The sequence below is a fragment of the Bubalus kerabau genome, chromosome 3 (assembly GCF_029407905.1).
Source record: "Bubalus kerabau isolate K-KA32 ecotype Philippines breed swamp buffalo chromosome 3, PCC_UOA_SB_1v2, whole genome shotgun sequence".
NCBI lineage: Eukaryota > Metazoa > Chordata > Mammalia > Artiodactyla > Bovidae > Bubalus > Bubalus kerabau.
Window position 1 is genome coordinate 166,136,246 of NC_073626.1, and position 15,340 is coordinate 166,151,585.

At 40.0% G+C, this 15,340-nt stretch overlaps 1 protein-coding gene across 1 annotated transcript in view; it reads right to left on the reverse strand.

The window, feature by feature from the left end:
- Window positions 1–15,340, reverse strand: part of WDFY1 (WD repeat and FYVE domain containing 1) — a 53,593-nt gene that overhangs the window by 14,752 nt on the left and 23,501 nt on the right. The window contains exons 3-6 of the mRNA XM_055573600.1: window positions 12,145–12,218; window positions 4,954–5,008; window positions 3,291–3,441; window positions 1,411–1,523 (exon numbers count right to left, since the gene is read on the reverse strand). Coding sequence (XP_055429575.1) covers window positions 1,411–1,523; window positions 3,291–3,441; window positions 4,954–5,008; window positions 12,145–12,218 — 393 coding nt within the window. The remainder of the gene's footprint in view (window positions 1–1,410; window positions 1,524–3,290; window positions 3,442–4,953; window positions 5,009–12,144; window positions 12,219–15,340) is intronic.

Genomic DNA, 15,340 nt, shown 5'->3' on the forward strand with positions numbered 1-15,340 from the left:
CTGCTTGCCTAGAAAAAGTAATAAACTTATTAAACCAGTCACACAAGCTAACAGTATTTTTGGTGGGTGTATAGAAAACTGGTAAAGCCATATTCAAAAGCAAACCACAAGAGACTTGTTTCTCACAGAAGCTTAACCAAAGTGAAAAAAGAAGTACTGTGCAAAACTGGCTTCAGGGATCAATTCTGTAGAAACCCTAGCCCTGTTTGATCCTATGACCTATGTTTTTCAGCTAGAGCCTAACAGCAGACAAGCCAGCTCTTTCTACATGAACCCTGCTGAGCAGTTATCAGAACTCATTCTGTCCTGAGCAACCCAGAGAACACTTAAGAGCCTGGGATCATGAGACCATGAGTCATAAACAGAAAGTGGTTTCTGAGGGCCTGTGTTTTCCTGCCTTTAGATTTATCTACTCAAACTTACTGTCCTTCCCTCCCCCTTTTCCTCTACAAGGTCACAGACTCAGATTTATCTAAATAAATTACCTACAGAGGACATTTAAACTGGCTATACTTAAAAACGCTATTTTCATAAATCAATCCATCATTAATTCCTTCAACAAACTCCTAATTCTTCAATCTGAACCAGATGGTCTCAAAGCTTCTAATGTTATGAAATACAGTCAATTGAGCTTTAAAACCTTTCCACGAAGCCCTGCCAAATCACTCTGCTACAGCAATAACAGAATTCCACCCAGTCATTCTTTTCCCTCGGTCCCTCCCCAGTGGATGTTTCCCAAATAAAGACAGAACCAGCTCATACACTTCCAATTGTACTGACAGACCTACTGTGTCTTGGTGTCCTAGAAAGTGACACATTTAAAATAACAATCTTTTTCCAAAGGTCTTACCATTTATACAAAATTTTAAAAAGGGGAACAAAATTAAATTAAATTTAATTTAAAATTTAATTAAAGAAGGGGAACAGAACAGAAAGTAATGTCACACAAGTATTACAAATCTAGAAGGGATCATGAAACCTAACCCCATACCTTGCCTTCACTTAGTTTTCATAAGATCTTCTGGGACTCAAGTCCCATATCTGACCAGTCAAACTGAAACCTGACAAGATCTTAGGGAGCTAATCATTCATGAAACCACAGAGCCAAGAACTAGATTTGGATGCCCATATTGGGTGAAAAGGGCTTCCCAGGTGATGCTGGTGGTAAAGAAACCACCTGCCAATGCAGGAGATGTAAGAGACTCGGGTTCGATCCCTGAATCAAGAAGATCCCCTGGAGGAGAGCATGGCAACCCACTCCAGTATTCTTGCCTGGAGAATCCCCATGGACAGAGGAGCCTGAAGGGCTACAGTCCATAGGGTTGCAAAGAGTCAGAGAAGAATGAAGCGACTGAGCAGGCACACATGCACACATATTGGGTGAAAAACAGCGGTGATCACACAGCCTACCTTCATGTCCTTTAAGGGTGGTAATAACTGAACAGGTGCTCTGTTCAAGTTTCAGCAGGGTGATCTGTCCAGAGTAATCACCAACAAATGCATACTGAGTATCGAAGTCATATCTGTGGAGAAGCAGTCAAGGATGTATAACACAATCCATCTCAAAGTTACAAAGCAGAAAATGTACATTCTATAAAGGGTAAGCACAAACCTAAAACTATGAGAAAAGAAACACTCTACTGAAACTCATACAGCATGGAAACACCAAAGAAAAAAATGCTTTAAGCTAGAATTATCAGGAAAATTAATATTCATTCATTCAATAAGCATTCACTGAGTACCTGTTATTATTTCAACTGATATCCTAGGAATTGGCAACAAAAAAGATAAAAGAGCTGATATATATAGAGAGAGACATAAAAATAAGTAATCATATTATAGTAAAGTTTTAAAATGTAAAATACTCAATAATGAAAACAGTCAAAAAGAACTGGAAGAAAAAATGCTTTTTATGAAATTATCTCTGGAAATAATGTAAAACTGAGAGCAAATGATGTGAACTCATCTTTTGGGAGGCCTAGATGATTTAGATTTAAGTGAAGAAGATGGTTTACTTTAAATTGCTGTTTAGTTTAGCCATCCAAAAGGCAGTCATTTGGGGCAGTAGTAAATTTAAAATTTAAAAATATATTAACTATTGGTAACAACTTGCCATTAACACTCAGTTACTCTATGGCCATAGCAGTTTGTGGTAAATCAGGTGTCTACATACAATAAGATAATTACTGTTTTAATTCCAAAACATGGATCAAAAGGAAGACCACAGGCTGGACCACAATGATGTAATTCTGTGCTATTTTCTATCAATCCATATGAAACACATAACAGAAAAGCCTATATAGCACATGATATATCTGAGTAGTCTTCCCTTGTTTGATTCTCAAGTGTATGGTACTATTTTAAGTATCTCATGATGTACGTTCATTTGTAGCAAACATTTTTATAAAGGCTCTCAATGGAAGAAAGAACTTCACTACACCAGATATCCAACACGGAAAGAGAAAATACCATGGGGCATTTGCCTGCGGCTGACAGCCTTGACCTTGCCAGCACTAAGATACACAGCTACCACAGGCAGCCTGATGCAAGAGCGCACTCTACATGAAACGAATGAATAGAGCAGCAGAATTTCAGAGTGGCAATTTCTTAACATTTGAGGGATCCAGAGGCACCTTCGAGAGTCATATAAGGATTATGAACCCTCTTCAAACACACACAAGAAAACTAAAAAACTCCTTGTAGCCCTTTTATGAATTCCAGGGTCACAAATTCTTGTATTCTCTTGCCAGGTCTGCAAATAACCCACTACTAGAAGATTCATCCCCTTTTTTTCCTCTTTACACAACAAAAAGTCTTTTCTTTCACTTCAAAAAGCAAAGGAGTGAAGGAGGGGTCTGTATTAATGAGGTTTAGATTTTCTGAGATTTCTGTATTAAAACATCTATGGCACACCTCAGCAGAGAACAGCAATTCATTTATTACTTCTAATAAACCATTTTTAAAAGTATTTCATTTGTTTGTTTTAATGTGGACCACTTTTAAAGTCCTTACTGAACGTGTTACCATAGTTTTTCTGTTTTCTGTTTTGGGGTTTTGGCCAAGAGGCGTGAGGGATTTTAGTTCCCCGACCAGGGATCGAACCCACACCCTCTGCATTGGAAGGCCAAGTCTTAACCACCAAGTCCTAATAAACCAATTTTATACCCAAGAAAGGAGAGACAGAAATTCTTCGATTTTATGTGAAATATGTAGGAATCATTCAGCCTTTAGATCTCAATTAGCAGTTGAGGATCAGATGCAGAGCTAACTCCTGAGACTGGGAAGGATACTGCAGACACGAGGCCCAGGAAGAGAAGAAGTGCCTCCCGATCATGTTCCCGCTGCGGGTGCACATCCAACTGACACACTTGTCGTGGCCAGTGCTGATCACCCACTCGGTGGCCAGGCTGAAGATGATCGCCGTCACCCGGTTCTGATGAGCTGAGGGAGCAGAGAAGAAACACGACCTGGGCAATCCAGTCTCAGTGGGTGGGAACTGGAGCTCCCCTTCTCCACCCAGTCAGCCTGCAGACTCACAGGCTGGACAGGCCCACCCTGGAAAGCCTGCACTCTGAACAGGCGGCAGAGAATCTGCCCGACCCCCAACCCATGATCTAATGGGCAGGCTCTCCGAGGCCCTGCCCTCTGCCTCCCTGCAAGGGAGAGGACCATCAGAAGCTACAAATCCTTAAAAGAATAATGCTCAAGAGAGATTCAAATAGTATATCAGAGGACAGATTAAAAAAAAAAAAACCTCAAACAACTATCAATGAGTTTCATATGGAAAGCAGTAGTCTTTTCTTAACAGAACAAGTTTGTTTGTTTTTATTGTCTGTACCTTTAGTGCTTTGACTCTTTAGAAAACACTGGCATTGTGAAAAGGGCAACTGAAATTTTCTGAAATAAACTTTTTATTATTTCTAAGATGAAGCATTTGTAAAGTTCCACATTCCAAAGTAATAGCTGAGAATGAGGAAGTATTCTATTACCTAACTTCTGGAATATTTCTATCTCCAGGTCAATTTTAAGCCATACCAGGGCAGTGACCTGTCTACTTTACGTGGAGCAGGGTCTTGTATACAGCTGGTGTTTAATAAATGCCCAGTCTGATGAATGAAGTCAGAAGCTAGACAGAGACACATCTGACCTTACTCTCAGCTGTACAGGCTGCTTCAGAAAAACAGAGGGACTGTTTCTTATAAATTAACCAGAAAACACTACAACCCACTGGAAATGAAGGCGTAGTCATGTAGACATTCATAAAAACATAACAAATGGCCAATATCAAATAAAGTTTAAATAATTTTAAAACAGAACTATTTTAACTATCAAACTGGCAATAAGCATTTAAAAAGAGCAATGAAGACTTAATGAACAGGCACTTTCGATCACTACTTACTAAAATATTTACACTATTGCTGGAAAGAGTTTTACAAAATAAATCTAGAGTATTAAAAAAAAGTTTTAATGTTTGACCCAGTTATTCTACTTTTAGTAATCTATCTTAAAGTAATAAGAGTTACAGGATCTGAGTCAGTAACCATCAAGGACACACACACACATATATATGAAATTACTTTTATACATATATATATATAAAAATACACACAGATATATGTAAACACACATACCTATGTACATATCATCGTATGTCTTAGTATGTGTTATCAAAAAATGGGAGCAGTACATATTTTCAAAAATAGAGGAATGGTTAAACTAAATCTGACACACGCACCCAGTGGAACAGTATACAAAATTTCACATGTTAATAAGCAGGAAAAGGATGTGTAAATAACTCTGAAGAGATAACAGCCTCTCATGTAACTGGGGTGACCAACCTTTTAAAAAGTTAATGTGAAAACCTAATCTTGATCATAAGACATGGTGTTCTAGTTTATTTTTGTGTGTATCTATGTGTATATGTGTGCAAATGAGTGTGTGTATTATAATTACCTGGGTAGGTCTTGATAAAGTTCATTTTATTAAAATCTTCAGAAACGTGGAATTCCTAAAAGTAAAAACATGCAATAAGAGAACAGTTATAGTTTTAAAAACAATAGGAACTTATCTTCCAAAAGAATGTAAAATCTAAAACTGGCCATCACCAGCCTTATGACTCAAGACTGGTTCCACAGGAACAGCAGAGAATTGCTTCTTGGTCCTGTCCTTGCAACACTATTTATTTTGGAACCAGACAAATAAAGAAAGTGCTGCTGACCACCACAGAATTTTTGTCTAATTCTTCCTCTACAAATGAGTGCTCTACACTTCCTTTCCCTCTAATTGCAAAGGAGGCATCCTGTTAATTTTGCTCTCTTGGTATCACTAAAAGTTTCTCAAGATGATATATCCAAAGCAAAGTGATATACAAAGACCCATTACTAACAGAGTTCTCAGTACCAGTGAAAATAAGGCATTGGGTATCTGAAGCAACAGAAGGGGCATATTACATATATTTAACACACAAACACACACAGAAAAAAGAAATTTAAAGATTGTGGTGATTTTCCTTTTTTATCTTCCAAAGTTTTTATGGACTGTGTAATACTTTATAACTAGGAAAAAATTAAAAGTATGTGCTTCTTAATGAAAAAAAATGAGCCTCAGGCATAAGACTAAGATAAAACTCTACGGAAAATGCACTACTTAAAAATTCTATTGATCAGTGCTAAATTGGTAAGCTCTTAACTGTCTAGATAACATGGACATTATGAATTGCTGATTGGTCAGGATGAAAAAAAATCCACAAAGGAATACTGATTTCTTGTCCTTCATCTTGGTTCTATAAAGTACAAAAATGTATCGGCATTTTATACATACTAATCTCTGCTGGGACTCATAGTTCAGTCGGTAAAGAATCCGCCCACAATGTACGAGATTCAGGTTCAATTCGTGGGTTGCGAAGATCCTCTGGAGAAAGAAATGGCAACCCACTCCAGTATTCTTGCCTGGAGAATCCCATGGACAGAGGAGACTGGCAGGCTACAGTCCAAGGGGTCACAAGAGTCAGACATGACTTAGCGGCTAAACCACCACCACAATCTCTGATGGGAAATAAACAGTTCAATACTAACTAATGCTAAATTGGACTTACAATGCCTCTTTCAACCGAAGAGCTGTAAGAGTTTTATATGCCATTCTATGATGGCAGTAGAGAGTACCCTTGAACTAGGAGCCATAAGAAGGGTCCCTAGAGAAAAAAATCCATGGCCACTGGCTGCACTCCTGGCCTCTTATTATGTGTAGGCACATCACCATATTCCGATAAAAATCTTCAGAAGGAGAAAAATGAGACCACTGGCATTTATTATCACACAACAGATTTACAGCAGCAAAAAACTGGTGGGCATCAACCCCCAACCATGCAGATCCCCTACCCCGCCCTCCGTTCTCACTGCCTGTCTATTGTCCAGTGAACTTCTTATGCAGACAGCCTAGCAAGAGAGCCTAGCTCTTTCCTTCCTGGCTCTTAAACATACTCAAGACTTCTTCTAATTTAAAAAGCAGAACAAGTGAACAAAAAACCCTCTTAACAATGCTAAAACTTTCTTTGCCCCCCCCCCCCCAACCCCATCCCAGCCAAAACCTTCTCTATAGATCAGCCCACACTCAACACTAAGGCTTTCTAGCTCCTCACCCCAGCCACCCTTCAATCCACTGCACCCCAGGGCACCACCCCACTGCATGGAAACGGCTCTCCCTGCAACCACCAGCTGCTAACTGCCATCCCCAAGGTCATGTTCCTGTCTTGATCTCATCCTCTCTCTGCCCCACCTGAAACCTACTGCCCCTCCAGCTACCACGACCACTGTCCTGGCTGGTCCTCCCACCCCTTGGCCCATTTTGCATCACCCATGAATGGTGTCTCCCCAGTATCTTAACTGCACCACTGATTCCTCCCTGTCCTTTTGCTCTAAATGCCCTCTCCCCACACACCCTTAAGCCATTTCTTCTCAATGATGCACCATCCACCAGACACTCAAGCCAAAAACCCAGCTGTCATCTGACTTGCTCCTCCCCCCACCCCTGCACCCAACCTGCCATAACTGCAGCTCAAGACATCTGCTTCTGTCCATCATCACTGCCACAGCCTTCTCACCCAGACGGCGACAACAATTGATATTTCCGCCTCCATTTTTAAAATTTTTGTGGCAGTATAATTGATTTACGATGTGTGTTAGCCTGCGCTGTACAACAGAGCCGAACAGGCACACATACATAGCCACTCTTTTTAGACTCCTTTCCATTATTAGGTCATTACAGAGTATTGAGTAGGGTTTCCTGTGCTATACGCTATATTACTATTTACCTATTTTATATATAAAAGTGTGTATATTATCAATCCCAATGTCTCAATTTACTTCTCCCCTCTACTTCCCCCTCTGCTAACAACAAATCTGTTTTCTACATCTGTGACTCTATTTCTGTCTTGTAAAGATTCATTTGTACCATGTTTTACCATGCACATGTAAGCGACATCATATATTTGTCTTTCTCCATCTGGTTTACTTTACTTTGTATGATAATCTCTAGGTCCATCCATGTTGCTGCAAAAGGCATTATTTCATTCTTTTTATGGCTGAATAATAGTCCATTTTCTTTATCCATTCATCTTTCAATGGACAGTTAGGTTGCTTCTACTGTAAACAGTGCTGAAATGAACACTGGGGTGTATGTATCTTTTCGAATTAGAGTTTTCTCTGGATATATGCCCAGAGTGGGATTGCTAGATCACATGGTAGTTCTATTTTTAGTTTTTTAATGAACTGCCATACTGTTTTCCATAATGGTTGTACCAGTTTATATTCCCATTATCACTGTAGAAGGGTTCCCTTTTCTCCACACCCTTTTCAGCATTTATTGTTTATAGATTTTTTGATGATGGCCACTGTGAGGTGATATCTCATTGTAGTTTTGATACGTATTTCTCTTGATGTTGATCATCTTTTCATGTGCCTCTTGGCCATCTGTATGTCTTCTTTGCAGTAATATCTATTTAGATCTTCTTGCCATTTTCTGATTGGGTTTTTGGGTTTTTTTTAACATAGAGTTGCATGAGGTGTTTGTATATTTTGGAGATTAATCCCTTGTCAGTAGCTTCATTTGCAAATATTTTCTCCCATTCTGTGGGCTGTCTTTTTGTTTTATGGTTTCCTTTGCCTTCAGAATCTTTTAAGTTTAATTAGGTTCCATGTGTTTATTTTTGTTTTTATTTTCTTTAGGAGGTGGATCACAAAAGATATCGAATGCAATTTGTGTCAAAGAATGTTCTGCCTGTGTTTTCCTCTAAGAGTTTTATAGTGTCTGTCCTTATATTTGCATTTAGGTCTTTGGTCCATTTTGAGTTTATTTTTATAGATGGTGTTAGAGCGTATGTGTTTTTTTTTTGGCTGCACTGCATGGCTTTGCAGGATCTTAACTCCCTGACCAGAGAAGGAAGAACCTGGGCCCTCAGCAATGAAAAGGCCGAATACTAACCACTGGACCACCAGGGAATTCCCTCCCACCTCCACTCTTGTTGCCCTCCAATCCGTGCTCCACTGAGCAGCCAGGGGGATCTTTGTAAATTAAATGACACCATTCTTCTGCTGAAAATCCTGGAAGAGCTTCCCACGGGTTTACAAAACTGAAAACCTCACCCCAACCCACAAGGCCTTGAATGACCTGCCCTCAGCTCACCTGGTCACATCACCCCCAGAGCTGCCCTGTCACTCAGCACCAACAAGCCAAGAGGATGTCCTCTAAGTCCTCAGACACACAGAGACGTCCTGCCTCACGCCTCCACACATACCTTCGCTCCTGGAAAACCCGCTCTGCCTGGCTGTCTCCTGCTTGCCCTTCAGGCCTCGGCTGGATGTCACAGCCTTGGAGCGGCCCTCCTTCCTGCAGATCCTGTCTGCTGGGCATGGGGCCACACCCTCTCCTTCCCACTCCTGTTCATTTCTCCACAGTGCTCAACACAACCTGCAATGTGATGCTTACTTTTGTATTACCTGTCCTCCTTACTAGTCCAAAAGACCCCTGGGAGCAGGGACCATGTCTACTTCCTTCTTAATCAGCATTCTGCAGGACACCCAGTGCTGAGTAAAATCTGAATGCACGGCTCTCTCTGACCTGCTCCAGCCACCTCTTCAGTCTTACGTGTTTCATGCTGCCGAGCCGCTTCATTCTTTCTCTCTGCACACACTCTGACCTTGAAAACCTCTCTGTCTTTGCTCGTACAGTCCTCTGTGTCTGCAAGTCCTCCTCCTTCTCTCCTGGTTAACTCCTCACCACCCGCTAGGGCTTAGCACAGTTACAGGCTGGCCATGCCACTCTCTCCGGCCAGGGGGGTGCAGGCGCCGGCCTGTGCTCTCACTGCTCTGTGCGCATTCTTCACTTTACATGTGATGGAACCCTAGTAGCTAAATCTTACTTATTGTTACCATTCCCAGTTCTGTAAAGCAGTGCTACTCAAAATGAGGTCTGCTTCTTTAAAGCAGAAAATTAGGGAATAAGTGTTCAGAAAACTTTCCAGCAATTTAATATCATGATGACATTCAAGCGGACAAAGTTAAAAGTGAAAGTCATCCAGTCATGCTAGACTCTTTGCAACCCCATGGACTGTAGCCTCTGTCCACAGAATTCTCCAGGCAAAAATACTGAGGAGGGTTGCCCTTCCCTTCTCCAGGAGATCTTCCCGACCCAGGGATCAAACCTGGGTCTCCTGCATTGCAGGCAGATTACCATCTGAGCCACCAGGGATCCTTCCAAATTTTCTCACTCAATAATGTAATATCCAAAAAATCAATCAAGCAAACTAAACTCAAAGCAAATCAAAGGAAAAATCTGAAACACATTATCAGAGACTAGAAAAATAATAGAGAAAACAAATCAACAGAGAATCAATGAAAACTGGTTCTTTGAAAAAAACTAACAAAATTGACAAACATGTAGCTAGAATGGTGAAAAAAAAAAAAAAAAAGAGAGAAATGACTCAAACTACTAAACTCAGGAATGAAAAGGGGACTATTAAATCTTACAGAAATAAACAGGACTAAAAAAGGCTGCTATCAACAATGATATGCCAACAAATTAGATAAGCTAGATACCACTTCACACTGACTAGGAAATAAACAAAATCAGAAAATAATAAGTGTTGGTAAATATGTAAAAATTTACAACCTTCATACATTGCTGGTGGGAATGTAAAATGGTACAGTAACTTTGGAAAACAGTTTGGCAGTTCTGTAAAAAATTAAATACAGAGTTACCATATGACCCACAATTCCATTCCTAGATGTGTATACCCAATAAAATGAAAAACTCAGGTTCACAAACGTTTATGTGACTATTCATAGCAACATTATTCACAGTAGCCAAAAGGTAGATATAATCCAACTATCTATCAACTAATGAATGGATAAACAAAGTGTGGCATACAACAGATTATTATTCCACCACAAAAAGGACTGAAGTATTAATTCAAGCTACAACACAGATGAACCTTGAAAATATGATGCTAAGTGAAAGAAGCCAAATATAAAAAATTATACATTTTATGATTCTATTTACATAAAATGTTTAGAATGAACTCAGAAAGTATTATTACTGACTGCTAGGAACTGAAGAAAGGGACAATGCAGAGTGATTGCTAAAGGATATGGGATTCATTTTGGGGGATGGGAGGCACTGATAAAAGTAATCTAGACTATTAACGGTTGTATAATCTTGAAACTATACTATAAAACCACTGAACTGCACACGTTAAGCTGGTGAAATTTATGGTATATGAAGTATATCTCAATGAAATATATGCATACACACCTTGTGGCTCTGACAGTAAAGAATCTGACTGCAATGAGGGAGATCCAAGTTCAATCCCCGGGCCGGGAAGATCCCCTGGAGGAGGGAATGGCAGTCCACTCCAGTATTCTTGCCTGGGTTATCCCGTAAACAGAGGAGCCCAGCAGGCTACAGTCCATGGGGTCGCAAAGTCAGACACAACAGAGTGACTACACTTTCAATCTTGTAACTATACTATAAAACTACTGAATTGCACACTTGGTGAATTTTATGGTATATGAATTACATCTTAATGAAATATATACATACACACACATACAATTAGACTTACAAAAACACCAATCTCTAATAAATTGAAAATTTAAATATCTGGTCCTTCACCAAAGATGGTTTGAGAAGCACTGCCTCAAAGAGTTACACGAGTTGTTGGCCAAATGACTGGTCCCTGATCTTGTTCTTCTTCTCCCTCCTCTGTCACACATACACACACACACACACACACACACACACACACACGCATGCGCATGATCTCCTCCACGTCCTCCTTGCCCCAGTCTCCTCCTTCATGGGCTCAGGGATGGGGCTGCCACGCGACTCATGTTTCCTGTACAAAGGCTGTGCATTGTGGATTAGCCTGAGAATCAGCCATCAATCATCAGAGCTCCGTGGAGCTACAGCTGGTCCCTAACTTAGGATGGCTCAACTTATGATTTTTCAGTTTTACAATGGTGTAAAAGTGGTACACATTCAGTAGAAACTATTCTTTGACTTTTGAATGTTGATCTTTTCCCAGACGGGTGATAAGCCGTATGATCCTCTCTCGTGATGCTGGACAAGGGCAGCCACAGCCCCTAATCAGCGTCCTGAGGGTGAACAACCGACACACTTACAACCATGCTGGACTCATACAATCATTCTCTTTTTCACTTTCAGTACAGTATTCAATAAATTACATGAGATATTCAATACTTTAGTATAAAATAGGCTTTGTGTTAGATGACTTCATCCAACAGCAGGCTAATGTAAGTGTTCTGGCATGTTTACGGTGGGTGAGGCTAAGCTATGATATTCAGTAGATTAGGTGTATTAAGTGTATTTTCAACTTAGGATATTTTTAAACTTACAATGGGTTTATCAGGACAAAGCCTCGTCATAAGTCAAGGAAAATCTGGAGTTTATTAATTTATTAATTAATGCTAGTTAATTCTAGAATTAATCCATTTTTGGGTCTACCATCTGTACTGAATGAAACATTTCCTAATGCGAAACAACCGGGCATTCTTTGTTAACTTTATTTAAACTGTCCAACGGTGAACATGGGGAGGTCAATACAATGAATACATTCTGGAAGCTACCTACCATCACAGCTCCATTATCCTGGCCCACAAATATCCGTCTACTATCATGATGGTAAGCCATAGCAGAGCAGGGAGCTGCCAGAAAGACAAAGATCATGTTATGAGCAGAGTTAAGCAGGTTAAGTCATTGTTCAAGGTATGTTATTAAAAAGAGCTATACGACTCAGGTTAAAAAAAAAAAAGAGGGCAAAGATGTTTTATTTTAAAAAATGTTATTAAATTTCTTTCTGCTGTTTTAGTTTCAAATTTTAACTTTAATAACCTTCCAAGTTACTTTTATGACTTTGGGTGAAGCGAGTCAGCATGAAGTTTCATCTGATTGAAATTCCTACCTGGTTCTGGAAAGGTGTGGGGACCAGTGTTTAGAGCAGGTGATCTGCCACCCAAACTCTGTGGGTCATCCTGCCCCTCCTCCCTTCCCCATCACAGGCAAAACAGTGGCACGCATCTGTGGAAAGAGAGGTGTCCAGTACCACAATTGCCATTCCAAGGCATGTGAGCAAACTGGGGAGGCTACTTTGGGATTATTTGTTGTTGTCTTTTCTCCCCAATGGTCAAAAAAGGTTCCGTTTTGCAGTGACTCATACAATCCCAGCTTGTTTCTTTGTCTAAAGCAGCATCATGTGACTGAGACAGCCTGACTCTTCCCTTAGACATGACCCTTCCAGGTTCCACCTAAACTTCTTCCAGAAAACGTGTGCCAGAGAATGAGTTTCAGAAAGGAGAAACTCTAAATCCCTTCCTTCTGCTAAAAATCAAAATTAAAGTGATTTAGAAAATGGAACACTTGGAAAAAGAAATATTTGGGTTCACTTCAGCCTTAAGAATTTTAATTGACCACGGAAAGAAATGAACGCCAGGAAACAAACAAACAAACTTGAGCTTACTTTGAAATAAAACGTCTTATAAAAAAGTAAAAGAGAAAAATCCTATAAATGAAGTTACCACTTGAAAACAGTTTAAAGTTCTCTAACTACCATGGCGGATATTCTCCACCAAAGGAAGAAAACTGGAAGAAAAGCTGGATTGTACTCAAAGGCAGAAACATAGTTAGCTGCATGATCAGACTATAGAAAAAGACTATTTCAGTTGCATTCCAAGAACTATGTCGTGGAAATGTAGATACTAAAATTGTCTACACACCTAACAATTAGAATAGACTACAAGTTTGTAACCCTTATCCACCATATTGATGTTTGAAACTACAAAGAATGATCATGTTTAAGGATTATAACCACAAAGATACATGTTTATTTGTTTTAGTCACTAAGTCGTGCCCAATTCTTGCAACCCCCCTGGACTACAGCCCACCAGGCTCCTTTGTCCATGGGATTTCCCAGCCCAGAATACTGGAATGAGCTGCCGTTTCCTTCTCCTGACCCAGGGATCAAACCCGCATCTCCTGCATTGGCAGGCAGGTTCCTTACCACTGAGCCACTGGGGAAGCCCAACGACAGATGCTATTGTCACACAAAATGCTCTTCAATAATCACACACAAAATTATCTTCAACAAATCAAATCCCTTTGATGATTTTAAAGATTCACTGTCATCATTTTTGCTTGCTTTTCAGTTGTTACTAAATCTTAATGTTTTAGTTTTAAGCTTCTTTTCAATTCTTTTATGAACAATCCTATAACAAACTGCACATGAATATGTAAAACCTCTCCTTTGCGTAAAAATTACAATGTGCTGAGTAATTTTATAAGGTTAGAGACATCTCACATTAAAAAAAAAAAGCAAGCCTTCCTGGTTTATTTGTTTGGTATATAAAAATGCTCTGACTTTTTTCCTAGAAGGGAAGCTTCTAGTGAGATAAACTTTTTTTAAAAAGATAATCTTTTTTTTTAATGTGAATGTTAACATAGTTTTATAAACAAGGAAAACACAAATCATCTTTCAAATCAGAGACCTTTTAAAAAGGTCAATACAGTACAAAATCGTTTGCTTTAAACTCTAGTTTTATAAACAAAGGGTTTTCTGGAATACAGCCAGGCTCATTCATCTATGTATTCTTTATGACTGCTTTTGATTCTGCAATGGCAGAGTTGAGAAGCTGCCACAGAGACTGTCTGGCCCACAAAGTCTAATATTTATGTCTGGTCCTTTGTAGGAGAAGTCTGTGGACCCACCCCACACTGTGGTGAGCAGCCCAGTTCTGGAGTTGGATGCACATGGACTGGAATTCCAACCTCTGGCCTCAGTTTCCTTGCCCACTAAATGATGAAAATATCATCTTTCTTATAATAGCTGTTGTGATGATTTGGTAAAATAGTACCAAGAAAAATGCATGAGACACAGAGTAGATGGGCTTTCCAGGTGGTGCTAGTGGTAAAGAACCCACCTGCCAAAGTAGGAGACATAAGAGACACAGGCTTGATCCCTGGGTCGGGAAGACCTCCTGGAGGAGGAAACAGCAACCCACTGCAGTATTCTTGCCTGGAGAAGCCCATGGACAGAGGAGCCGGGCAGGCTACAGTCCATGGTCCGCAGGGTTGCAAAGACTTGGACATGACTGAGCATCCGAGCAGCACACAGTAGAAACAGAAACTGACGGTTACACTTCTCTTCAGCTAAAGCAGATTCTCAAAGTTATTTTTGTTACGTGAGGTATTGTTATGATTCGTAATTGGTCCATGTACAGCGATATTCTAAGGTTTCACTTACTGATCACTTCTGTTTCATCACGGGGACAGTTTAAATTCACGGATGACCACTAAAATGTCAACTGGTGAATCTGCAGTAGTTTTTAAAAGCAACATGGCGCTTTTCTTCTTGTGTTTTGAATTTAATTTTAAAAGTCACCCTAAAACAGACAAGCAAATTTCTCAACAATCATTCATTCTGTTTTCTTCTGGCAGTGTTCCTGCAGTTTCATCCACAGATACTGCTCTAGCTGGAGGTAATAACCACTATCTGGAAGCAAAAGGCTGCATGCATGTATACAAACACGAAGGTGTCAGTCACCCACGGCAGAGATGCTGTGCCTGTTCTATCCTGTTTTTTTCCTGATCCTTCCAGCCACAGAGTTCTGGGAGCTACTTCCGGAGGATACAGTTAAGCCAAGATAGCAAGGGATGGCAATGGAGAAAGTAAAGCCATGTGCCTAAGACTCAAAAGCCAAGGAAGAGTGTGTGCTGCTGCTGTTAGGTTCTGGTGTCCCATGAGAGAAATCAGTTACAAAGTGAACTAAGAATT